At 52.7% G+C, this 25,079-nt stretch overlaps 1 protein-coding gene and 1 long non-coding RNA gene across 3 annotated transcripts in view; one reads left to right on the top strand and one right to left on the bottom strand.

Annotated features, from left to right (window-relative positions):
- NGFR (nerve growth factor receptor) overlaps window positions 1-2,989 on the top strand; it is a 13,575-nt gene extending 10,586 nt beyond the window's left edge. The window contains exon 6 of the mRNA XM_015885942.3: window positions 86-2,989. Coding sequence (XP_015741428.2) covers window positions 86-387 — 302 coding nt within the window. The 3' untranslated portion in view covers window positions 388-2,989. The remainder of the gene's footprint in view (window positions 1-85) is intronic.
- Window positions 2,394-25,079, bottom strand: LOC107325264 (uncharacterized). Of its 2 annotated transcripts, none has more exons than XR_014940751.1 (3): window positions 24,624-25,079; window positions 12,514-12,636; window positions 2,394-12,441 (listed from the first exon to the last, which is right to left on the bottom strand). It is a non-coding gene; the product is annotated as an uncharacterized LOC107325264 (long non-coding RNA). The 2 variants fall into 2 exon arrangements; XR_004309703.2 differs by having other exon boundaries at window positions 2,394-12,412.

The following is a 25,079-nucleotide window of genomic DNA, read 5'->3' as shown; positions in this document are numbered from 1 at the left end:
GGCTGCAGGGCAAGGGGATGGGGCAGGAGGGGGGGCACAGCATCACAGCTCCTTAACACGTTCTCCTATTGCTTGCCCTTCCCAGCACCAAAGGGAGATGGGAGCCTGTATGCCAGCCTACCACCCAGCAAGCAGGAAGAGGTAGAGAAACTGCTGAGCAGCTCGGCAGAGGAGACGTGGCGACAGCTGGCAGGGGAGCTGGGCTACAAGGAGGACCTCATAGACTGCTTCACACGGGAGGAATCGCCCGCCAGAGCACTGCTGGCTGACTGGTCAGCCAAGGAGACGGCCACTCTCGATGCTCTCCTGGTGGCTCTTCGGAAGATCCAACGTGGGGACATCGCTGAGAGCTTGTACAGCGAGTCCACCGCCACCTCACCTGTGTGAAGGGCGGCCCAGGGAGGGGAGGTGCAGCCAGGGGTCCCCTGCCCGGCTGCCTCATTGCCTTCCCCCTCCCTGGCACCGAGAGCCCTGGAGAGGAGGGTGGGGAGGAAGAGGGGTCCCCCCACCCCTCCCCGCTTTATGGCCCTGTATGCACTGAGCTCCTGTTTTCGGTATCGCCCCCTCCCACCGCTGCCTCCCCCTGGCAGCCCGTAATCCGGGCTCGGGGTCCTGCTCAGTGCCTGCCCCCAGGGCAGCTTTGAGGGCAGGGATGAGCACCACTCTCAGGTCTCTCTTCCTCTCTCTATTTCCAGCCCCTTCTCCTGGTTCCAGTTCTCCCTCCTACTCTTCTTTTTCCTCGTTGTCTTCATCACTGTTGTCTTCTGCTCTCATCTGATGACCCCAAACTCAGCTGCTTCCCCCAAGCTGCAAATGAAATGGTGTGGGGTGAAATGAAGGGCTGGGGTGGGCACGGAGAGCAGCAGAGCAGTTGCAGCAGGATTTGGGGATGGGGCTCAGTCCTGGGGGTGGGCTGAAGGAAAGGACTCTGTTTCCAGCAGCCCCACCTACACTGTGAAACTGGGGGTGGGCTGTCCCCATGCTCAGGGCTGGCAGTGTTTGGTCTTGATGAGGAGCAGCCACCAAACACCAGGGACAGTTCTAAGGAGAGCTCCGGGAAGGGAACGCTGAAGGTCTAAAGGGCTGAAAAAGTGCCTGCAACAGGGATGTGACAAAAGGGCTTTGCTTGTCCTCCCCTCACCACGAACCAGGTGTCCCCTCACTGCACTGGCCCAGGATCGAAGCCACCCAGGTGCCCCATGCCAGCCCTGCTCTGACCCCTGGCTCATAGTTTTGGGGTCCCAGCCCCAGCTCCTTTCCCAGCAGCGATGCTGGAGGAGCAGCTGCCAGGTGAGCACCCTGAGCTTTCCCCTTTGAGCTGCCATGGTCCTGGAGGACGTCCCACCCAATGTGGCAGGTTCACCATCTCCCTCTCCCTGAGGCTGTTAGCAGAGCAAGGACTGCAAAGCGAGTTCATACACGGATCTGCATTCAACCCAGCCTCCCCGCTCACCTTGTGCTTCATCCAGAAGCTTTACCAAGTGCAGAAGATGATTTTCTTTCCCTCTTTAAGGAGCTAAGCAAGACTTGTAAATAATAATGTGTCATTTTACTAATGCTCAACGTTTCTACGTCTGGTGTGGATCACCTCTGTTGCAATGCACCACGGGCTGCTCACTCACAGCATCATGCCTGCAAGCTGAGCTTTCCCTTTTGCAGCCATGTCCTTGTTCCCACCTTGTCTTAAAGACTGGCCTTAAAGACTCAATGGAGAATGCAGGGAAACGCACACATGCAGGCTCCAAAAATTGTCATGAAACTCAAAAGAACTGAAGGATTTGGCCATTCCAGGTTGTTGCAGGGAGAGCTTTGTTCTTTGCAGGCTGTTTCTCTTTTGACTATCAGGATGCACTTCAGGCTGCCCAAATAGGTTGTGGATTCTCCATGCTGGAGATCTCCAAAGCCCACCTGGATGTAGTCATGGGCATCATCAATTGGGGGGCATCAGATGAACACGGAGGTGCCTCCAGACTTAGTCAAGCTGGGATTGTCGAAGCTAATCTCAATGGGAACTGAGCTCTCAATTCCTTTAAAAGCCTTTGGAAATGTTGCTGCCTGTTTCTGAAAATAATAGAGTACAGGCTGCATTTGGATCGCCATGTTGGGATGTTCAACGCCTCATGCAGAGCATCTGTGCTGCAAGAGCAGAGATCACTTCATGAGAATGACTGTGCCATACCTTGACCACCGGCTCTACATGCTGAACTTGTTGGATGGGAAGATTCAGTCCCAACAGGGCTACGTTTTCCATGTCTGCATCCCAAATGTCTCCCACCACCGAAGTCCAAGGGAACTGCCCCTCATGCAAGCCCCTGTCTGGGGCACTGATTCCTCCAGACCAAGCCATTCCCATGGATGCTTTGGGACAAGTGTAAATGCTGGTTGTTGCATTATTGGTTTCATCAGTCCCTTTATTTTTCTTCTGAAGAAGCAACTCAAACCAAGCACTGGGTGCCACCAACTCTGGATCCAAAACTGCCTGCTTCAGTCTGGCCAAGCCCAGAAAAGATTGCTTTTCTTCAGGACAACATTGCCACGCTCTCAGGTTTCTATTGCCATAGCAAAGGGTTGTTTCCTCACCCTTCAACCAACCTCACGGCTGAGAAAACAGAGACAAACTCAGATCCAAAGAGAAGCCATGGGATGCCTCGAATCCCACACTGCAGGAAGAATAATAACAGCAACAATAAAAACTACAAGGGAAAAACAAGCCAAAGTTAGTGCTCGTCGGTACGTTTTGTGTCCTTTTCTAATGTTTCTGTTGTACAAAGAACGTGAGTTTCTCCACTTGTTCCCCCGCTCCCTTCTGTAATACCAATGCCAGTTTATTAGAGAGTCTTAACGGTGAAGAAATTGCCGTCGTAGGAGTTTGTGGGTGTGCTGGGAGGGCTGAGCAGCATGAGGTGGGAGGTGGGATCTGCACGGGGGTCGGCTCGGCGGTACTATCGTTGTGTATCGGTTGGATGCCAATAAAGAGCATCACAACGTTGGCGTGCCTCTTGGTTTTCCCCAAGCAAGAATCAAAGACTCATTGAGATTGACTAAGAGCATCCAGTCCAACCTGTGCATGCAGAGTCAACCTTGAGGTCCTACACAAAACTCCAGATCAAGGCATGTTTATTGGGATAGAGGCAAATTTCCACATTGAGACCAGGAAAAGGCTGGAAGGTTTCATTCCCATGTAGGGAGTTTCAATTCTAAATACACACATGGCTTTTGGGCAACCAAATTTAGGGGGAAAACATAACCTGTCTGATGGAGGACCAGGCTTTGGATGAGCTCCAGCACTGTTGGGCATGGTGACAGGTCAACATCCCCCCAAAGGTTGAGTCTTACAGCAGAGCTGACCCCATGTCCCCAGTTATGGGCAAGTGGGGAGATATTAAAGCAGTGGAGACTGCACAGGGCTGCTGCTCCATTACTTTGCATAGGGTTGCGTGTGGGTTTGCACAGAAGTATTTACACATTGCAGTTTATGAGAGCCTGAAATAGGATGCTCCAATGTAACTGGTTTTATTTTTGTCTGGCAGGAAATGTAATGAGGACCAGGACTACAGACACATAAAAGATCATTCCCCTCCTTTTTTTTTTTTTCCCCCTTTTCTTCAGGCTCCCACATGGTACTGCAAATAAACAAGGGGAAATAATTGCAATCAATCCATTAGGTTTAATCTGCTTCCTCTTAATCTCCATCCTCCCCTGGGAAAAAAGCTGGAGCAGAGATGAGGAACAGAGCCAGGCTGAAAGCAGAGCTCAAAGGTGTCTGCCTGCAGCACCCAGGAAAACATGGACCCATAGGCAGAACTGAGCTTTGTTGGGGTGTCCATGTGTGCCCTTCACTCCTACACTGTCCCCATATCCATGGCTGAAGCAGTGCTTCAGAGAAGGAGCTTTGCTAGGTGGTCTTTGTGTGCAGGGTCAGCAACAGTAGATGGTCCTTGAGGAGAGCAATCTGATTTATGGTTAGCTCAGGACGGGGGGGGGGAAGGGAATGAGGTCTGGAAAGGAGTCTGATGTTTGCATGGGCTGCTGAGCAAGGCTTTGGGAAGCTTCCTTCCCCTCTTTTACTGGTGTTTGGAGAGGGAGAGGTTGACCCCAGGCTTAACCTCACCTCTACTGTAGTGAGCTCTGTAGGGGACAAAGGAGGGAAGCCTTTGGCACTGGGACAGGACCGGACCCAAACTCCCACTCCAGCCACATGCCATTGCTTGGCTGAGCCATCTTATCCCTGGCACAGGGTCTCAGATAAGCCCTGAAACCCCACAAGCCATGACATGGGGCCATCACACCATTCAGACTGCATATCCCAGCAGGTGCCTCCAGCCCATCCCATCCCTGGAGGGACCCACTGCCTCCTGGGCACAGCTCTGTCCTCAAACCTCACCCAGCATATCAATATGCTTTCACCCCATGCATGAGCAGGGAGCCACAAACCTCGTTTTGCATAGGAACAACAATGGGAATGGAGCTTCCAGAATTGCAGCAGGGCTTTGCAGATGAAACAACAGCTCACAGCACCCAGCTGCAGATGGGGGAGCACAAACCTCACCTCTATTTCTTCCCCAAGCATCTGTCTGCCTCCACAAAGGAGACAAATAAGCATTCCTGCAAGTCACCCCAAGGCTGTCATGGGGGGCAGTGGGTGCAGGGAAGGTGGGATTTGGGGCACTCAGGTCCTGACCTCACCAGGACACCATGAGCCAGTAGTGCCTGCAATAACAGAGCTCAGCTCCCCCCTCCCACCCCCAAAATCTGCCCACCATATGGGCTGCATTCCCCAGTAATTGGAAGCAAGCACTGCATCACAAGGGGCTGTGCTCTCCCATCAGCCAGGCTCAGGGAAACGTGCATGGCCTGAGCCTCTGTGATTCCTGATGCTGGTGCACATCTTGAATCTCCAGCAGAAAGTGCTGGGATTAGAATGGGATAAGCCTGGCCCCAAAGGGTAGAAATATTGTGCCCAGTGCTTTGCAAGGCAGAACAGGGAGAAAGGTGACTCAGTGTCCCCAACATGGACAGGGGACACAAAGGGGCAGGGTCCAGATGTCCTGGCACAAGAAGTTGTGAGATGAGGACATCTGGGTGATAACAAAGCCAAGACCAGCCCCTACAGACAGCCACAAAGCCACCCCAATATAATGCAGCCAACAGACAGCCCTCCCTCACTCACCTGGAAAGAACAGACAGCACTGATGAGCAAAGGCAGAAGACACCTCACCCCCTTGACATGAGGAAAACCTCCTCACCATGCACAGGGCAGCAAAGAGAAATGGGAGATCTGTCCTGCCCCTCCTCACACCTAAGTATCCCCCAGGTGACCCTGCTGGGCCACAGCTGGAAACAAAGCATGGGGAGGGGAGGAGAGGTTTGGGTTTTAATGGATGTGGCCCTGCAAGCAGGGAGAGGGAAACAGCCCCAGGTGGGTGCATTCAGGTGGAGACAGCATGAGAGTTGATATCTCAGCAAGGCAATGGTTTCCTCCATGCATGTGCAGCTCCTATTGCTGCTGTTGAATCATCTCTGTAAGTGCATGAGGGGTGTGAAGCATCGCCCAAAACATGTTGAGAAAACACCCAGATCCAGGATCCTAAAAGTAAGGATGCAAAGGAAGCACCCAGCAAACCCCATAGCAACCCTCAGCAAGGAGAGCCTGGGGATAGATGAGGGACATCTCCCTATGCTGGCTGCCCTATGGCCAAGCAACAGCACTGAGAGGGTCTGTAGGAAACCTGCCAGCAGCTCATTTTCCTGCTCTTTTAATTATTTCCTTTATTTTAGTATGAAAGGGGAAAGAGGAGTCAGATTGAGAGGGGGGGGTTGGATGATTTACGGAGACCGGGAGAAAGTGGCCGTGCTGGTTTCCTTCCAAACACAGCTGAAGACAAAATCACCACGAGCAGGAAAAAGCCTCCCCAGGACCTGGCAGGGTTGACTTTCTCTTATTTCAAAGGCAGCGTGGGACAGATGAGGGAGATTTGCATTCCCAGGCAAATGGAAGTCCAGCTCCGCATCCACCGTGGGATGGGACCACTCCAAAGAGATGGGAAAAGTCCTCTGCTTAGGGGCAAAACGCAGCTGAGACCCAGGCCTGGGCTGCAAGGTGGCTAACAGGGCTCTCATTGCCTTGAAAGGTGGAAAAAGCAGCAGGGTGCAGCCCTTGGCTGACTCACTTTTCCCATCTGAAAAGACAAAGCGACCATAAATCCCGCTCAGATACGAGCTCCTAGGTTCGTTTATTACTGTCTCGTTTTGGAATAAATATTTTATCCTTTTTTTATCTCCAGCTGCTGCTGCACGTTGGAAACATCTCCCTTTTGTAGTCAGGAGGGAAAAAAATATGTAGATAGAAAGAAAGAAAAGAAAGAAGAACAACAAAGAATGAAATTTTCATTAGATGCAAAACGAGACTTTCCCGTGCTGCCGAGTGCAGCCCCCGCTCCCAGCTGACGGCCGCTGGAGTTTTGCTGCACTAAACCACCAGATTAAGTTCTCAGCAATAAGGAGTTCTGGTTTAGTGAGCGGGGCGGGCGCCAGGAGGGTCGTGGGAAGGCGGTGAGGATGGCAGCCCACTCCTAACCCAGGCACATCACTGCCACCCTTAGCGCTCAGTCTGTCTTTAAGCTCAAATCCATCCCCATGCGAATTTGTTTTTCCCCTGCGTGGCTCCGGAGCTGGAAGGGTTTTGTTCCATCTCTAATTGCTGCAGACCTGCTTTGCAGCCTGGAATAATCAGGGTTTTTTCTGAGCAGAGATGCTTTGGTTCAGAGCTGGAAAGCACCCAAAGGATCACTCACACGGTTGCAAGGTTGGAGCCTGGAGGTGGAGAACAGTTGCAGATCCACACATGGATCTCAGCACCATTCAGGTTTTCCCAAACATCCCATGGGAAGCAGCACCCATCAATGGGGTGAATCTGCCCGTGCCTTGCAGCACCCAGTAATGGCTTCGAAGCTGAAACACAATGTAGGAGGGCAGCTTGGACTGGGGATGTGTTAATTATTATGGGTGCAATGAGGAAAATTAGTGAGGGGAGGATGAGAGTCACACAGTGCTGGTAGTGGAACTAGTGGGAGCGTAATGATGGGACAGCAGCACCCATAGCCCCTCTCCACCCAGCCAAGATTCCTACCCATCCCTGCTCCCATCTCTGAGTCTGATGGGTGCCCTGGACCCACATTGCATAGAGACATGGGGATATCCATGCCTGCTCCCACCCATGATGGGTCTCACAGTCCCACACCATGCATGGGGACGATGGGCAAACAACACAGTCCTGCTAGGGGGAGGGAAGGAAACCTCCCCCTCCCATGGCAGTGCTGCTTGCACAGCCCTAGTAAAGCACTGCCAAACAAACAATTTCCTCCCAAAGAACCTCAATTTTACACTCAGAGTGAAAGGATTGAGACATTTCATGATTGAGCCCAGGCTAAGAGTTCCTGGGAATTGCCTGCGCAACCATATGGATTTGTTCCATGGCTTAAAAAACACAAACACAAAACCCCAAAGACACCACCCCCCACCCAACCCAGCCCCAGATTCCCACCCCCTTCCTTCCTCCCCTCTGCTCAGAACACGCCAGGGCTGCTGGTTTCAATTAGCTCCGTGATTAACTTTCTTCATTTTATGGGCAGCTCCTGCCAGGCGCCCCATTGCCACCCCACTGCTGGTGGGGGCACAGTGATGACCGTGTCCCTGCCCCATTGGCAATGGAGTGGATGAGTATTTGTCAGCTCAGCATCCTGCATGGTGAATGATGGCAGGCAGGGAAAACAAAAGGAAAGGGGAGAGAGGGAGAAAAAGGAGACAGAGGCAGAGAAAAGTGATGGATGGGGGTCAGGAAGGGCTGGACAAGGTGGGATTTGGGGAGGGAGGGAGTGGGGGACCCAACATTGCTCTGACACACACAACTGGGAGCACAGGGAAGTTATGAAAGGAGAGGGCAGCAGGTGAAGGGCTTTATCTTGTTGCTCCCACAGTGCTCATGGCCTGGGATTCAGCCCCCCCAGACTTCCCTATGGTGCAGCCCCAGGGTACTCCTGTTCCCCCCTACAATACCCTGCACCCATAGGAACCCAGCATTGCCCAGTATTGCTCCCTGATCCAGGAGCAAGGAGGGTCCCTGGCCCCCCACTACTCCCCCCAGACCCTCCCTCTTTGCAGGGTCCCCTCGCCAGCTGTGCTGCCATCCCGACCCAAGCCATAAATCCTTCCCCCAACATCGAACAGGCGCTAGAAACTGATTTAATTCTCATTTCCTTCTCTCATCTCAAGACTGAGCCTTTAATCCCCACCAGCAAGCACTCCCAGACCACTCATTCCCCCTTTCTCTCCCTGTCCCCCCACCAGCATCCCATTGGGACTGGGCAGTGAGAGGGGCCACCTGGGCTCCAGCATTATTTGCCCCCTTCCCCGCTGTTCATTTGCTAGGGAAATGAACCTACACAGCTGCTTGAGGGGGTGGGGAATGGAGTGATGCCTGCGGTGTCCCCATGTAGGGCTGGCTTTGCTCAGCAGCCCCATTGTTCCCCACAAACGTGACATAAGGATGCTGTGCATCCCACGCATCCGTGCGGCTGTGCTGAGCGATGCACAAGCTGGAAGTCAGAGCTCAGCCAGGGCTGCGTGCAGCCAATTAGCAGACCGGAGCATCACTGGGAGCCAGAAAACCTCACAGAGGGTTTCTGCCAAGATTTGCATCCCAGCCCCTTGTTGCCTGATCCCCCACCACGTCCAGGTTCCTGCTTGAAGCCTCAGCTCTGCTAACAGCTAATGTTGGGTTGAGATGGGACAGAGTAAAGTGGGAGGGAAAAATGGGACCTGAGAAAGAATGTTGGGATCTGAAATTTGACCAAAAAGTGGAGGTGGCTGAATCCAGGAGCTGGGAATTCCAGCTTGGAGGAAATGGCAGGTGGAAGTTGCACATCATCAGTACAAAAGCGATGGGGAGCTGGGGTGGGGGAGCAGAAGTGTTCTGCACCCAAAGTTGGGATGCAGGAGGCAATAGGGGCAGGGACACAAGGTGGGACGGGGGTCTTTCTGCACCTCGGGGCTGCCTTTTTCCCAAGTAAAGGCAGACACCCGTGTTACCAAATGGCATTCACCTCACCTCCCCTGTCTCTCACGGTGCTTTCATCGCAGGGAACAGAGATAACCCCTACCCAGAGCTGGAGATAAGATCAGGTCGGCAGTGCTCAGGACACCTGAAACCAGAGTGCTTTTCTGCTGCCTTCTGCCTCTTTACAACCCATTTCCCTCCCATCATTGCGTGGGGTAGCACAGCCCCAAGTGGCTCTGGTGCTTGTGTGGCTTCTTTGTGCTTTCCTTCCTCACGTGAGGGATGAAATGAGGATTCTTTCAGCATGTCACATCCCATGGGGCTGCTGGCAATTGGGCGCTGAGAGCTTGGGAAACTGAGCTGCTTCCTCACGATGCTGCTGCAATGTTTGGCTATGGGATCCCTGTGCCTCGAGCCCATCCTCCCACCTATAACCACAGCAGCAGCTGGGAAGCAGCTCCTGTTTGCAAGGAGTGAGCCCCAGAATGCTGCTCAGCCCTATGGGCAGTGCATGGTGAGCATCAGAGCACCGGGTCCTGGCTGGGATGGGGTCCTGAAGCATGGAATCACTGCATGGAATGCACCATCCCCTGGGGCTGCTCGCTTTGAACCAACCCTTGGTGGGAGCAGAGTGCTGGGCAGCAGCAGGCGGGTGCTTTTCATCAGCCCAGAATCACTCAAATGACAACTTTGTTCCCCAGAGAGACCTGCCCTTTCTTTGAAGTCCCTACGAGTCCCCTAAAAGAAGGAGTCTTTTATGGGAAGGATAATTGCTCCTCATTGCACTGGGTAGAAGGAATCAAAGGCAAACAGCCTCCGGAGCATCTTCTGTGGGTAGAAGTGTGCTGTCTCTGGCTGCCCTCACCCCACAGCTGCCTCGGTCACCTCTTGGTTTTCATTCACCGTGTTCCCAAAATAACTTTGCCTTTCTCATCAGGACAGGAAGCTGTAAGAAGCAAATCCAACCCTGAGCCTGCTCAGAACGCTGATTCCTTCGGTGTGCTGGGTCAGCTGAGGCTGCCAGCGTTTGGGTAAGCAAAAACAGCAGAAAGGGCTTTTTAATTTCCTTGAAGCACAGCAAGTTGTCCGAATTTTGGCACCGATGTTGCTCTGTGCTGAATTCACTCACAGCATCCAGCTCCCAGCAGGTTGCATTTCAGTGGATCTGAGCCTTCATTTGAAGCTGTGCATCACAGAGTTTCAGTGCTGACCACCTATGGGGTTTCCACAACCCTGTGCCCTCCCTTGATCCCAGCGGCATCTTAAAAATTTAACCCTATGCATCCTCACTTGCCCATTGGGCTGGAAAGCGTTGGAGCTGTGGGGTGAAATGGGGCACAGGGTGGGCAGGATCAAGCACAAGAACTTTTAGCCAACTCAATGGAGGGTTGGCCAAGCCAAAGAGGTGGAGTCATCAATCCTGGATGTGTTCAAGAAACATTTAGATGTTGTACTGAAAGACCTGGTTTAATGGGAAATAGTGGTTGCAGTCTATGGGCTGGAGCACATGGCATCCTATGGTGAACGGTTGGATGAAGCCTTTGCCCTTAACCCTTACCTGGCTCAGAGCAACCACAGCAAGGGCAGAAAGCACCAACCCAAGCAAGCAGCCCCATCTCTGCACACAGGAGGTGACACAGTGCACAGCTTCACACAGCACATCTGGAATGAGATGCACACATCTGCCCGCCGCCCTCCAGCTGTGCTGCGCTGCACAGAGCCAACCACAAACCCCTCCCCAAACCCATGGGACAGCCAAGATCCAGCACTGATGGAGAACTAATATTTTCACAAGTTTCCCATAGAGCACAAAGGGAGCGGGGCCTCCGCGGCCACCGGCACGTCGGAAACATTCACTTTCCCCATCTCTTTTACACGCCTGTTATGCAGTGGTTTTAAGACACTCCTGACCCAGGGCTGTCATATTTTAAGACTTCATACTCAGCGCTGTGGGAGCTGTTTGGGATAGATGGAGCTCTGTGTGCGTGTATGGAAAAGCACCGCCGCCATAAAACCACGTGGGAGCATTTTCTTCCCTCAAAGGATGACAAAAGAAAATGCATTAAAGGATTATTATTATTAAGCTGGAGGAGTGACAAATAATCCACCTCCGAAGAGATCCGTAGTGAGAAACAGCTGCGTTGCATTCGGTCATAGCAAATTGCTTTGCAAAGCCCAGCAGCTGGACGGCATGGAGCAAAAGAAGTGGGGAAAGGAGGGTCTTCATCCAGAAAATGTTTCATCCAGCAGGTGAATTGGTTTGCTCTTTGGTTAAATGAATGGCACCAGGAATGGGTGTTCGATGAGTCTGCAGAGGATAAAAGGATGAGAGGAGGAAAGCTGATGTCTGGCTGAGGCTCAGCACCATCCTGCTGTAATCTGGTTAGGTTTCGTGCTGGTGATAGAACTCCAACCTAAACGCGTTCCACATGGGTTTATGTTTCTCTTGCAGTTGGATGCAGCAGCAGGGACTCAAGAAATGACCTCAAGGCTTTCACTGGGATTGAGAAATCTTTGCCCAGCCCCTTGGCTCCTCTCCCCTTACAAATGGACAGAGAACAAAGGAGCACCATCCACGCACGAGCGCTGCGAGCCGAGGTCCTCCTCAAGATAGAGCCTGAGATTTCCCAACAGCCGCTGCCACGCATCTCTTTCCTTAATCAAATGGAAAATGACTCAAGGGGCAAGAAAAACCAAACCCATCTGCTTGACCTTCAGCTGCCCGTTGGGGACATGGGGCCTTTATGGGCACAACAGCAGGGAAGCAGCCGTTCGCTCCCAGCGCTGCCTCTTCAATCCGGCACCGAGACGCGACGCTGTGATTTTGTTAATTAAAACATCTCCGTCTGCTCGATGTGTGCAGGGACAGCGTGTGGGGATGTGACAGCAGAGCGGCCCCGCTGGCTGTTGCTGACACATGCAAAATGAAAAGGAGAGATGCTGGGGATGAAAATGAAGCATCAGGAAGGAAGGATTGATGCCGCTGCCCCCAGCCCTGCAGGCATTGGTGTCTCAGGCTGTCACTTTGGTTCTCTGACCCCAAACTCCTGGTGCTGTGGGATCTGTTTGCCCATCCCCAAGGCTGACACCACACCGTGATGCTTTTGACACCCTTCAAACACCACGTCCCCACCTGCTTCCCCTCCGCTGGCAGCTGAGCAAAGCCCTCCCCTTCCCCAGTTCCTGGTTTATATCCGGACTTGGAGGAGCCTGAGAATGTCCCCATCACCTCACTGTGTCCCCAAGCCCCAGTCCTACACACCCTGAGGCTTTGGGCATCCCCAGCACAGCCTTACCCGGTAAGATGGAGCGATGCAGCAGCAGCAGGGTCTCCTATGAAAATCCAGCAATGGGCTCCTGTCCCAGCAATGTCATGCAGAGCTGGTCTGAGATTTTACATGATTTTATGTCATTTCCTCTCCTCCTGGCTGACACCCAGCACCCCCCGCCCCCCATACCTGCTGTACCCATGGGGCTCCTGGCTCTGCTTTCCCACTTGCTCCACACTGTAGCCTTCATTGGATGTTCCCATTGAGAGAGAGCTCACCTGGACTCACAGCATGTTCCACACTTTGCTAGGGCTGAGGAGAAAGGAAAACACAGCTTTGTTACCCCTAATTGGAACAAACCCACAGACCTCTCCTCATCCCCTGGCAGCAACAAGCACTTCCCAAGGAAACCAAGAACACTCCCTACACCTTTCAGGCTCCTCCACATTAATTTAAAACCAATTAAGCTCCACCACACCTGGCTTCCTCTCCATCTCCCCCCTCAGTGGATGCAGGTGAGCAGGGCTTGGGGGTGGACACAGCCCTGAGCATGGTGTAACACCCCCCCATGGGAGCTGTGAGGGGCTTTTATCTGCTTGGATGGGATTTTTACAGGAAGGAAGATAACAGATACAGCTTTTGCAAGGGAAAGAAATAAACAGCCCCAACCATGGGGACAATGCTGCTCTGTAAATCAACCCCCCCGGCCCCAGGGTAAATCATCACCTCCTCTCAAACAAAGTCCAGTGCTGGGACAATGGGAACGGAGGGAAACATTATCCCCTTTTCCGTCTCTGTTCCCCCCATCGGGAGGAGATTTGGGTTTTACAGTGAAAGGCACCACAGATATTTGGGGGGGGAGGGAGGATTTTAGCACCTCCCCTGCTTCCCATCAGCTGCAAACTCTCTGTTTCCCAATGAGGGGAAGAAACAAATAAATAAAAGCTGCTATAAAAACAGGCACGTTCTGCAAAGTTTTGGGGGTGACATAAAACCTCAGCTTCCTGTTTATAACCAAAAGTAGAGTTGGAGAGAGGGGGAACATTCTGATGAACTTTAATCCACTCCGCCCTCCGACATTGCCTTCATACAAGTGACCCTATGGTTTGGCTTTGTCCCATGATACCTGTGTTCCCTGGGTTGCTCCAGCAGCACCTCCACCTCCTCTGCCCCATAGAGAGAAGAGATGGGGACAAGCAGGTTCTATTTGGAGGTGGTTGGGGGGGTCCCAAACTGCTGTGCAGCCTGGACACAGGGAGGGCTGGAAGTGACCTGGAGGCAATAACTCATAGAAAGAGCCCATGCTGGTGCCTCTGCAGACAGCACAGAGTTCAGATGTGAAATCATTCCCCCCTCCCCTATAGAAATGCCTTTTCCTTGTGACATGAGCAAGGCCTGGCAGGCAGCAGCTGGGATAGCTCAGATTTACCTCCTACCTCCCATCACTCCCACTTTCAGGTCGGTGATTAGCATGTCCCATCTCCCCAGGCTCTGCTCGCTGCTTGCAGATGTTTCTTGCTCAGCAGCAATAGAACCACCCTCCCAGGGGCTGGGGCTGCATTGCTCCATGTGCTGCTACAAGGTGACAGTCCCATGCCCAGCACGTAGTGGGATCACAGTGGGACTACATCGATTTTTCCCATGTTTGAGGCAGAAAATGGCTGCTACCTGCACCAGTTCACAAATTCAGCATGAATGTTCCATAGGAAGACCTGCTTGCACCATGCACTGCCATCAGCAATGGTGGCAAACCTCATTCTGCCAACAGGACAGTGCTGTGGGAGTGCGGTACCCAACCCCCCTGTATTTTGGGTCTCACGGCCCCATTACCAGCGTGGATGAGATGCAGGGACCTCCCTTTGCTGAACCCAGGGTGGCTGCAGCTCTGTCCCCACCCCGGATCCATTTAGGATCAATGCGTATCTAGGCAGGAGGTTAAAGGTGAACACATTAAAATACACTTAGCAAACACCATCCGCAGAGCTGGTGAGAAGGTGAAGGCAAGAAATCATTGTCCCGGAAGGCACAATGAGAGAGAGCTGCATCCCATGGGTGATAAATGTGTGGATGTGCTGAGCTCCCAGCAGTGAACCCAAAAGGAGTCCAGAGCAGAGAAACTGTGCCATGGGTGAGGGGGACTGCAGAGCAGAAAGCAGAAATTGCATGGGAAAAGGCATTCAGCCAAGACAGCCAAATCCCTGCATCTATCCCAGTCCTTCTGTCCCCAAATTGGGACACTCTATGCCATGTGCTGAAGATGGAGAGGCCACAGTCCACACCTGATGACACCCAAATCCCAGCCTCGTCCTGCTCACTGCATCACAGAGAGCTGTGCCCAAAGCAACAGAGCCCAGGGAAGGTTGGGAGCAGTGCTCAAAGCAGGACAGATGGGGACAAGAGGGAGGTGGATTCAACAAAGCATCACCGCAGAGCACTGCGCAGGGCTGCCAGGAGCATCCATTGATCAGGGGAATTTATTCCCTGAGGACTTACAGGAAATGGTTTGAATCAATTTAGCCCCAATTATCACACCCATCACAGAAGAGCAGGAGAAGAAATAGCTCTTCCAGGCAGCAGAAACCTGTTACAAAGGAGTGCTACCCGAAGGGGAGCTCACGGGGATCCTTGAGGACACCCCAGAATCTCCAACAAAGAGCTTAAGTCCTCAAAAAAGAATAAAGCAACCCCACTGGGGAACAGCCCAGCATCTCCATGTAGGACTTCTGGCTCTGCTAAAGGGCAGAGCAGCTTCCCAAACCCACAGAAACACTTTTGTGCCTTTACAAAAAGGAACCTTCAGTTACAAAGCGCCCAACTCAGAGCTGCTGGAGGCGAAGCTGTCCCACTGCATCCCCAGCCCAGGGATGGGATTATGTGCAGCAGTGACAGCCCTTCTCATGGCTGATGCACCTGAGGGGTTGTGCTTCATTCTAATGAGGAAAAAAAAGGGGGGAAAAAGACTTGAGGATGGTAGATTTTTTGGCACCCAGATCTCAAAAGCTTGCATGGAGCAGAAGGGTGCACTGAGGATGTTGGTAGCCATGCAGCAGCAAGGCAGTGCTGGTTCTTGGTTTATGAGCTCTTAATGCTTCTCCAAAGGAGGCACTGAGCCCTTTTTGGCTCTGTCCCCATGCCACATTGGCTGTGGGACAGCTGGATGGGCTGCAGGGCCACCTGCCTGCGTGGCATCGCCATTAACTACCAGCTGTGATGTCGGAGCATGGGGATTTTAACTTCAGAAGGAGGAATGAGCAGTGAAACAAAGGACAGAGGGATGCCCAAATGGTGCTGTCGGGGAGGAGCAGGGCACCCGCAGTGCTCCCAGAGCTGGGGTCACCACCTACAGGGACCCACCAGTGCCTCTGGGATAGGCGAGACCCCGAGCACCACCAGCTCCAGCAGAGTGAACCCAGAGACCCAACTCAAAGGGCAAAGCCATCAGCAGAGGGAAACATCCTCGAGACCTCCTGCCAGCAGCTGAGTCCCAGTTCCTTGAAGAGCAGCCTCTCGTCCAGCACACAGCACAGCCAGGACTCCAGGCACTCGGGTAAACACTCCGTTCCTCCAGAAGGAGCCAGGAACTCATGTGACCCACACTATTTATTTATGCAAGTTTATTTCTCCCACCCTGGCACTGCACATCCCGCTTTCACACTGACTTTAACTCGGATACCAAAAATCACTGACCCTCTGTGTTTAACCTCTCAGTGCCTGGGGTCCCTGGTGAGGAGCCAGACAACACCACTGAGGTTCTGAATACATGTGGATGGGAATCCTATAAATACTCCTGACCGTTCCCTACCCCCTTGGATCCTTCCAGCAGCCCTGCTTCCTCTGTGCCTTTCCCAGCCTTGCTGTCTGCTTCTTGCTACCTTTTCCCTCCTGACCACATTTGGGCCCCCATTCTCTCACAGTCACAAGACTTGGGGGGCTGCAGGGAGAGCCAGGCATTGTGCCGTGGATGTGTTATTATTCTTGGCCCTTGCTGGAGGGGAATGTACTGCCAGCAGAGCCTGGGGGGGCTGGGCTGATAGCAGGAACAGACACTGGGAGCTGAGTTCAGTCACAAAACATCTGGATGGAGCATCACAGCACTGAGATGCCCAGAGTTAATGGGCACAAAGAAGGACCAAACATCCCTCCTCTCTCTGCCATCCCTTGGGGTTTGTCCCTTCCCAGTTCCTGGAGCAGATCAGCACAGTCCCATGGAGCAGACACAGGCACCATGCCCTTCTGGCTCTCTCCATATTGGCCATGGGACAAGCACATTGCTCCCTGGCCCCCTTTAACTGGAATAAACATTCAGCTCCCAACAGGAATCACTCAACAATAAGGCAGGGCCATCTCTGGACGCTTTCCTTGTACAATGATGTCAACTCGTGCTGCTTACCCCAGGTCATCAGCCTGCGTGACCCTATCAGAACCAGCAATCCTGATGGCAAACCCTTTTAGTCCCAAATACCACCTCCCATAGTGAGGCCCACCACGTTGGCTGCACCCGAGCTGCACTCACACTGGGGGTATTTCCATGTCCGCCTCTTCCCAAACACCATGGGAAGGGATGAATGGAAAGCGCCTCAATCCCTTTCATTCCCAGAAAGGCTGTTTTGGCTGGGAAGGATCTCACTGCACCACTCAGCCACGCTGGGAGCCAAGTCCCAAGATTTGGCTTGGTGAGAAGGTCAGAAGAGCTGACCCCACTAAACTGCTCATAGCCGGGGCGGCTGGGAGCCCTAGGGGCCAGGAGACCTGCAGACCATGAGCCACGGCCCCAGTAGCCTTGCAGCCACGTGCTGGGTGCCCACTGAGCCCCCCACTACACACAGGGTTCCCCAGGGTATCCACAATCCTGAGCAATGTGAGCTCAGTGAGATCGCAGCCATCTGGCTTCGCTTTCTGCTATGAAGCTCCAGACTGAGCAAAGAGAGAAAATAAAGGATAAAGCCATCAATTGAGACAAACTCACCCCAGCCCTCACCCATCAGGGCAGGGGCACGGCCAACCCTTGACTCAGAGCTCCAAAGCCTTCAAAGGGTTCTTTGTCTGCAGCATCCCCACCAGCACCATCCCAACTGTGGTGTGAAGCCGCCTGCAGGAAGGGACTGCAGGCAGTGGGGATGCTGCTGAGCCCCCTGGGCACCAGGCTGCTGTCACCAGGCTCCTTCTACAGCGTCCCCAATGCAGCACCATCCTCCCCCAGGCAATAAAGCACCCAGCAGCTCTGCTTGCCTACATCAGGCTGAAAGCCCTTTGGATTGCTGTGCATGGGAAACACACACACTGCTGGATTTAAGCAACCATTGGAGCCATTCCTCCCCTGGGACTTGGGGCACCAGCAGAGCAGCCTGGACCCCCCTGATCCCACTCTCAGGAGCCAGAAACCGGGAATTGCTTCCTCCAAAGCAACCTGCCGCTCTCACAGTCCCAGGCTGTGATTTATTCCATCAATCTTTGGATGGAGTCCTACATATATTTCCAGCTTCCCTGGGAGGTTTGGAGTTTTTCTTCCCCCCACTCTCCCTTTGGCATCAGCTGTGCTTTTGGATGGGGAGGAGGGGAGAGGAATCGGATTGCAACCTTCACACGTTTCCAGGATTTTGGAGCCACATTTCCCACCATGAAGGCTGCAAACCTCAATCTGTCAGGGCCACCTAAACAGAAACACATGGCTGCAGCTCAGCTTGCCAACGAGCGATGATAAAGAGAGGAATCAAAGCAAGGGAGAAATTAAAGAAATCACCCATGGGAGTGAGGGGTGAGACAGAGACAGCGTGGGGCAGCCAGCCTGGGATGTGGGCAATCTGATGCCTTTTGCAAAGAATGGGATATGAGAGATGTTTGGAGCTGTAAAGGAGGGGAATTTGAAGCTTGCACAGCATGGAGTGAGCAGGGACATGGGACAGACCTGGTGACAGGGGGTCTGTGATACCTGAGGACTGGATGATGCCCTGTGCAATAGGGGAAACTGGGGACAGCAGCATCAAAACAAGAGCTTGCATGTGAGCTGTGAATCCTTACACACCATTCCAGGGGAAAAATCCCACAGAAGCACTTAAAACATTTGCATTAAGTATCCAACAAGCCTATCAGGATTAATAGCATTACAGTAAATACCAGACAAATTAATAACCATTAGATCGTCATGTAAAAGCACTCCTGGAGCTGGCTGCCCTAAGCCTCGCTGTAAATCACTTTGCTATCAGCAGCCAATCCTTTGTTCAGGATCTGAGCTCTCCTTTTAGCAGCAGCACCTCACAGTGCAGATAAAGGCATCCCCACAGCATTGTGCATTGCACCGAGTGGGCACTGCCCAGCACTGGGAGGGAAAACATGGCTGGAGCCGTGCAGAACCAAATGGGTTTGCATCAATGAAACACTGCAGAACCCAGTTCTGCCCCACCTGCTGTCCTACATGGGGCTGAGCTTGCACAGAAAGGTGCCCACACGTTTCCTGGGGAGGAGGAGGGATGCTTTGGGGTTAACAGAGCACCAGGAAGGATGCAGCTGATTCCCAGCTGCCATAAATCCACAACCTGCTCCATGTAACCCACCACCCTGGCACCGTTCCCTCCCCATTCCCACCCAGCGAGGCGATGGCAGCGGCAGTTCTGCAGCTGGGGGTGTGCAGGGGGTGGGTAGGGAGTCCTTTATGCTCAGCCCCTTGAAATTAGGAATGGTCATAGGATCATAGAGCAGCTTGGGTTGGAAGGGACCTCAAAGACCATCTGGGGCCAGGCAGTGTTTCCCCAATACGTAACAGAGAAGCAGAAGGGCAAGGGATGGAGAGTTCACTTCTGCAAAGCAATTACATCACCCCACCTCCCGAATAGCTCTGCAAGTTGACCTCCACCACAGTCAATCCCTGATTAATTACCAGGGTTAATCACAGCTCTAATAACCAGCTTAGTCAGCATTACGACGCCTCATCCTGCAGCTCTGCTGCTTACCTGGAAATACAACCCTGCCCTTTCCTGACCCATCTGGAAGCTTTCATGAAGCTCCTGCCTTACCAGCAGAGCCATATCAGCCAGGATTTACCTTATTTTCTTCACACCATTACAGTTTTCTACCCTGCCCTTAGGCTCAATCACCCATACAACCCATCCCAGCCACTGTTTCATCCAGTTCCAACATCAGGCAGAGCCTCAGTCACACACCTGACCCCCCCCATACCATCACATCCCCTCTATATGGGGATGAACCCATCCCAAACCCACAGCCCAACCGCTGCCCTCCGCGCTGACAGATGTTTCCTATATATAACCAAACAAGGAGCACAAATCCAATTAGGTTGGAAACATTCCTTGCTGGGCGAGCAAAGGGTCTGCGGTTAATCAGCTCGCACAGCGCATTGTGATGGGAGCAAGGGAGGGATTTGGGTCCTGCATTCATCCCCAAACCCAGCTGGATGGAGCAAGGAAAGCTGTGATCCGTCCCCATCTCTCTGTCTGCTTTAGAAGCAAGAATGTGAAAACCTGAGCCAAAAAGGGGAATTCGCCAAGGGAAGAAAGGGAAAGAGAGCTTTGGAGTTTTGCTTTATTTCCTATAATAAGGATTGATTTCTCTCCCATTGTGCTCTCGGATTTTGGCTTGGGATCTGGGGCTTCTCCAGGAGCCGGCCTGCAGGGTGGGTTTCACTTAAATGGACAATTTGTTGCCTTAATGCTCTAAAACCTCAAAAGCCAAAGCACAGCGGGGCTGCATGGCTGCTCCTTCCCTATCTCAGGTCAGAGCCATCCAGCAACCGCAGCACCGCAGCGCCTTGAGCTTCTCAAAGACCACCCCAATGTCTTTTGGTGTTCAAAGGGGGGTTAACCTCAGAACCCATCTTAAAAGCAGCCCCAAAACCCCAGCGCAAAAATCTGTTAATCCAGCAGCAGAAATCTGGCTGTGATGAAGCAGCAGGGAGGCTGAAGTGGAGCAAATTCAGCCTCCAGATATGGCTTTTGTTCCTAAATCAGAGCAAAAAAAATTGACCAGCATCTGGTTGGGAAAGAAAAGAATAAATAAAGACAGAAAGAAAGAAAGAAGAAGAAGAGATAAAAAAAATAAACACAAAGAAAAGAGAAATCTTCTCATGAAGTCATTGAGCTGAGACTGGAAATCATCCTACAGGGTCAGCCCTGCCGATGAGCAGCACGGAGCTGAGCTGCGGGTTTCTGTCCCCGCTCCAAGCGTTCCTTATGCATTTTGCATTAAGCAGTAATTGGATAAAACGCATAAACAGGCACTGGCAGCAGCACTGAACGTGGGTCCCCCCCTCCCCAGGGTGCTCTGGAGCCCGAGGGGTTCAGGCTCTGATCCGGAGTGCAGCAAGAAGTGGTGAAGCATCCCCCATCCTCACTGAGAGCCCCACAGGGGGCTCAGCAGCAGAGATAATGCCAGGCGTCCCCAGCTCCCTGCAGTCCCCCCAGCCTTTGTATGCTGTTTTGGGGTGCTTCTCCCAGTGCTCTCGCTGTTCTGAGCTGCCAGCCTATAGCAAGCATCCTATATAGCTTTGGCTGCGGCCTCAGCTAGTTAGGAAGGGAGAGGATAATGATCATAATAAATAATAAGAGTAAACCAACAATCTTGCATTCACTGTGAAAATCTGTGGCCCAAGGAATCCATCAGGAAGGCTGCAGCATCAGTTTTCCAAGCACGAATCCGTCTGGGTGGTTCCCCAGGGAGCCCAAGCATGTCACTGTTGTCACCATTGTCACTATGCGTGTTGCAGAGCCCCAGCCTCCCCCTGTGCTGGATACGGCAAGAGAAAATGGAGTGGTTTGGGGGTTAAGTGGATGCTCTCAAGCAACGCTGAAAACATAAGGGGAAGGACCAAGCTGCATTGAGCTACAGCTGAGTCCTGGAGGAGTTTAAAGGTGTTAAAGCCTCTTTGCTCGTTAAGGAAAGCCTCACTTCCCCATACCCCGACCCTCTGGCCTTCCCACACAAAGCAGGAAGACTTAAAACCAAAAAAGCAGAGCCTGAAGACAGGCAGGCATTCCCCAAAGCCCTTGAATGAGCCAAGCTGCTGCCACAGTAGTACAGGGCAGGAGTTTCTCATCAATCACGGTTGCCCCACACACCAGGACTGGGTTGGGGGGTGACTGGGGGTGGGGGTGGGAGCAATTGCTGCAGTGCTTTCCTTTGTGGCTCCAATCTATGCTGTGCTTTGGGGAATAAACCCAGTGTAACCCCATAGTATGTCTGGGTTGGACAACACCACCCAAAACCCAATGGCTGCTCTCAGCTCTCATGGGGATTGGGCTATAGGACCCTATATTTTGAAACAAAGCTCCCAGTGCTGTGGGCTGAGCTCCAAGGTCCTCCTCCCCCCCAACCAAATCACAGCTGATGGGCGTCACTCCATGAGCAGCCACAAACATGCAGATGATAGCAGGAAGTCATTGCAATCTCAACCTGAGTGATGCTGGGCAGCAGAGCCCTGAATTGAGGATGTTTCTTCTTAGCCCAGCCAAGAAAGTGAAAGAAAAAAATATATTAATAAAATCAGATCAGCTTTAAGGTATGAGAGCCCTGAAAGGAGCTGTGTCTGCTGCTCTCATAGAAGGAATTACCTCTCGCAAGAAGCCCTGCTGTGCTTGAGCACTTGGGCAGATGTAAAGCATTAAGCAGAGGGCCCCTCGCCTCCAGTTTGTTTCATGCTCTGATGCAATGCAAAGCTGCAGCCTTTGAGTCAGGGTCCCCATCCTGCCTGAGGGCATCGGGGCTGCAGGGGGGGGTCTGGGGGCTCTTGGAGGTGTGATGATGCCCTGGAGCACTTAGAGCACTGAGGTGGGGCAGCAGGGAAGCAGGGCCAGCACAGCAGCCTGCTGCCCATCAGGGAACCATTTCCATTCCTCCAGAAAGAAAAGGAAAAGACCAAAGGAAGAGGCAGCTTTGCCCCTTCCTTGCATATTTCAGAAGAAAACAATGTCTTTTCCCCCTTCTTTTTCCACCAGTTCCATCCTAATGCACCCTCCCCCTTTTTTCTCCTGTTCTTTTTCTGTGTGGGTTTTTTGTTTTTAATGTCAATAGGGCAACATTTTCCATGGGGTAGAAGTAAAAACCAACCCAACACCCATCCAGCCCACTCCAGTGGGAAGAACCATTCATCATCAGTGTTATGGCACAGCCCCCAGATGGGGAGCATCTCCCTTCTGCAGTGCTCCCAGGCTCCAAACCAGGCTAAGCCCGAGCAGCTCTGACCTGGAGAGGGTTTGGAGCTGAGTTTTTAGAGGTCACAGATGGTAAAGCATAGATCCCTGCTTTTGGAGGAGCAGATCAGCCCCAAGATTGAGCTGGTAAATGTAGATCTGTCATAGAGGATGGGCTGATCCCCTTCCCAGCTGGGCTGGAGATGGCTGGGGCTGCACCATCTCATTTATCAACACATGGATGGAGCAGAAATGGGAAACTGAGACAGAAGTGAGCACCAGAGTTGACATATGTCTGACCAGTGAGGTCCTGGCAGCTGCAGGATGTGCAGGGCAGAGAGATGGGCACTGTAGGGCACCCAGGAGGGAGAAACCCTCAGGGATGGAGCTGGAGGATATGGGAATGCAGCAAACGGAGCCTTATTTCTGCATACATTGGACCTTTTTATCTCCATCTCTGCCCTGGAAACACCGAGTCATTGCCCTTCAGCAGCTCCTGCTGAGCCCAGCACTGGCAAGGTACAATGCTCTGTCCTGCCCGCAGGGCTGTGTGAGATGCAAACACAGCACCCAGCAGGGACATCTGCATCACCTGGACGTGCCTTTCTTCCCCTGCTTCCCAGTCCTGCCTATGCTCTGTTTTCCTCCAGAGGGTTTTGAATTGAAATGAATGCTTTGCTCGGAGAAAAATCACTCATGCTTCAGCCAGAGCACAAGGCAGGGTGGCTCATGGCAGGAGAAAGGCTGCGTGATGGGCTGAAGGATGGACGGAAAACACCAACCAACCCTCACCCCTCCCCACAAACAGGGCTGGGAGAGAGGAGCCTCTTGAGAAAACCAAGCAGCAAAGCCTGTGGGGAGCTGGGAAATACTTTGGGGATGCAGCACGCTGTGGGATGAGCTCCTATAGCACTGCTTTGTTTCCTCCAGTTCTTTCCCCAGAGAGAGTCCCATCTTCTCTGTTTATGAAGCGTATCCAGCCCTATGGGGCAGGCAGGGAACTGGGGACGCTGTCCCTCTAAGCCATTACATGGGTACCCCCAGCACACCAGGCAACCAGGGACCATCATTTCCAATTCCCCACCAACTCCTTTTCTCTCCTGTTTACTCAGACTGAGAAATCAAACAAACCAATTCAGATAGGGATGAAAATTCATCAGACCCCTCCACGGCGCTGCAATACAGAACCATCCATCTGATGCCCATGTCCCCAGCTGTAGGGGTTCAATGGGTTGCCCTGGACAAGCACACTGTTTGCTTGTGGATTTAGAGCAGCAGCTGCTGCTTCTCTTCCAAGCACAGCGAGTTTTGGGGACCTGGCCTAGAGCAGCTCCCTGCCTCCCTCTGCAGTCTCAAGGCAGAAGGGCTCGCAGCCTCCACTCCCTCCCAGCCTCTTCCACGGGCAGGATTTGGCCCAGGATCTCTCCCTCTGTTGCACACCAGAGCAGCACCCACGTTGGCATCACCCCCAAAAGACCCTCAGGAACAGCCCCATTCATTTGGCTCCAGCTTTGCACAAACCCCAGGTTGCTCTATTTGTTGCAAACCCCCAAACCAGCTCCCTGCTCTCTCAGAAAAACCCTCTGTCTGCAGGTAGAGCAGCAAAAACAAAGGGAGGAGGAACCTTTTAATTTGTTTCCCCACTTCCACACCCAGACAAGCACTTGAAGCCTCAGTCAGGAGGTCTCAGCACTTGGGAAATGTGCTGCAATTAAGCAATATGCTTTAGAAACCATTCGTTACTGGATGAAGGAGGGGAAAGACCCACGTGCAAGATAGGGAGTGGAGGTGAGAGGTGCAGGAAGGCAAAGCAGGGGTCGTTGCAGTGGGATTTCCTAGGAGCAAAGGTTCTTTTATATTTCAGTCAATGACAAAGCAGCCCAGTCCCTCCAGCTATAAAACCAAACTGAGCTGCAGAGCTCAGGAGCTGCAGACAGACAGATCCTATCCAGCTGGGAGGGCTTCACTAGGGTAACCTCACCTTGCACATACACCCATGACTTTGCTTTCACCCCTGACTTTACCACCAAACACCAAACCCCAAAGCAACCTGCAGAAATGCTTTTGCTGCCCACTGACTGAGGGGCAGAGAACACCTGAACCACCTTAAGTCCTTGCTGGGTGCAGGCAGCACCCATCTGCTCCCCGCACAGCACCCACCTGCTGAAGGCAGAGCAGCTCCTGGAGGAGGCAGAGCACTGAGCCGTGTCCTGGAGGAGCTGAGCTCACATCGCCACTGCGGCCAAACAACCTCAAAGTGTAGGGCTGTAAAATCAAAACAAGGATGGCAGCCTCTCTCCCAGAGCATCTGGAAGGGGAAAGGGCTGCAGCAGGGGGAAGCACAGCATCTTCAGCTGTGGATCCCTCTTAATCAACACCTGAATTCATTTTCTTCCTCCCCTACCAGCTGTCAGGCAGCTGAAGGCTGGGCTCCCACTCTTGCTACGCTCCCTTGCTTCTTTCAAGCCTTTGCATAAGCTGCTCTCTCTGACCTCATGCTCTTTGCTGTCTCTCCCAGAGCATCTCAGAGTGGGGTGGGTTTTTTTTTCCTCCTTTTTTCAGTCTTTTGCACTCACGTTCCTGACAATTCTGCTTTACTTGCAGCTGCTCAGGGTT

The sequence above is a fragment of the Coturnix japonica genome, unplaced genomic scaffold, assembly GCF_054131305.1.
Source record: "Coturnix japonica strain WE unplaced genomic scaffold, WE-NBRP24 Scf049, whole genome shotgun sequence".
Classification (NCBI taxonomy): domain Eukaryota; kingdom Metazoa; phylum Chordata; class Aves; order Galliformes; family Phasianidae; genus Coturnix; species Coturnix japonica.
Note: the sequence above shows the minus strand (reverse complement) of the source record. Positions and strands in the feature narration are given on the sequence as shown.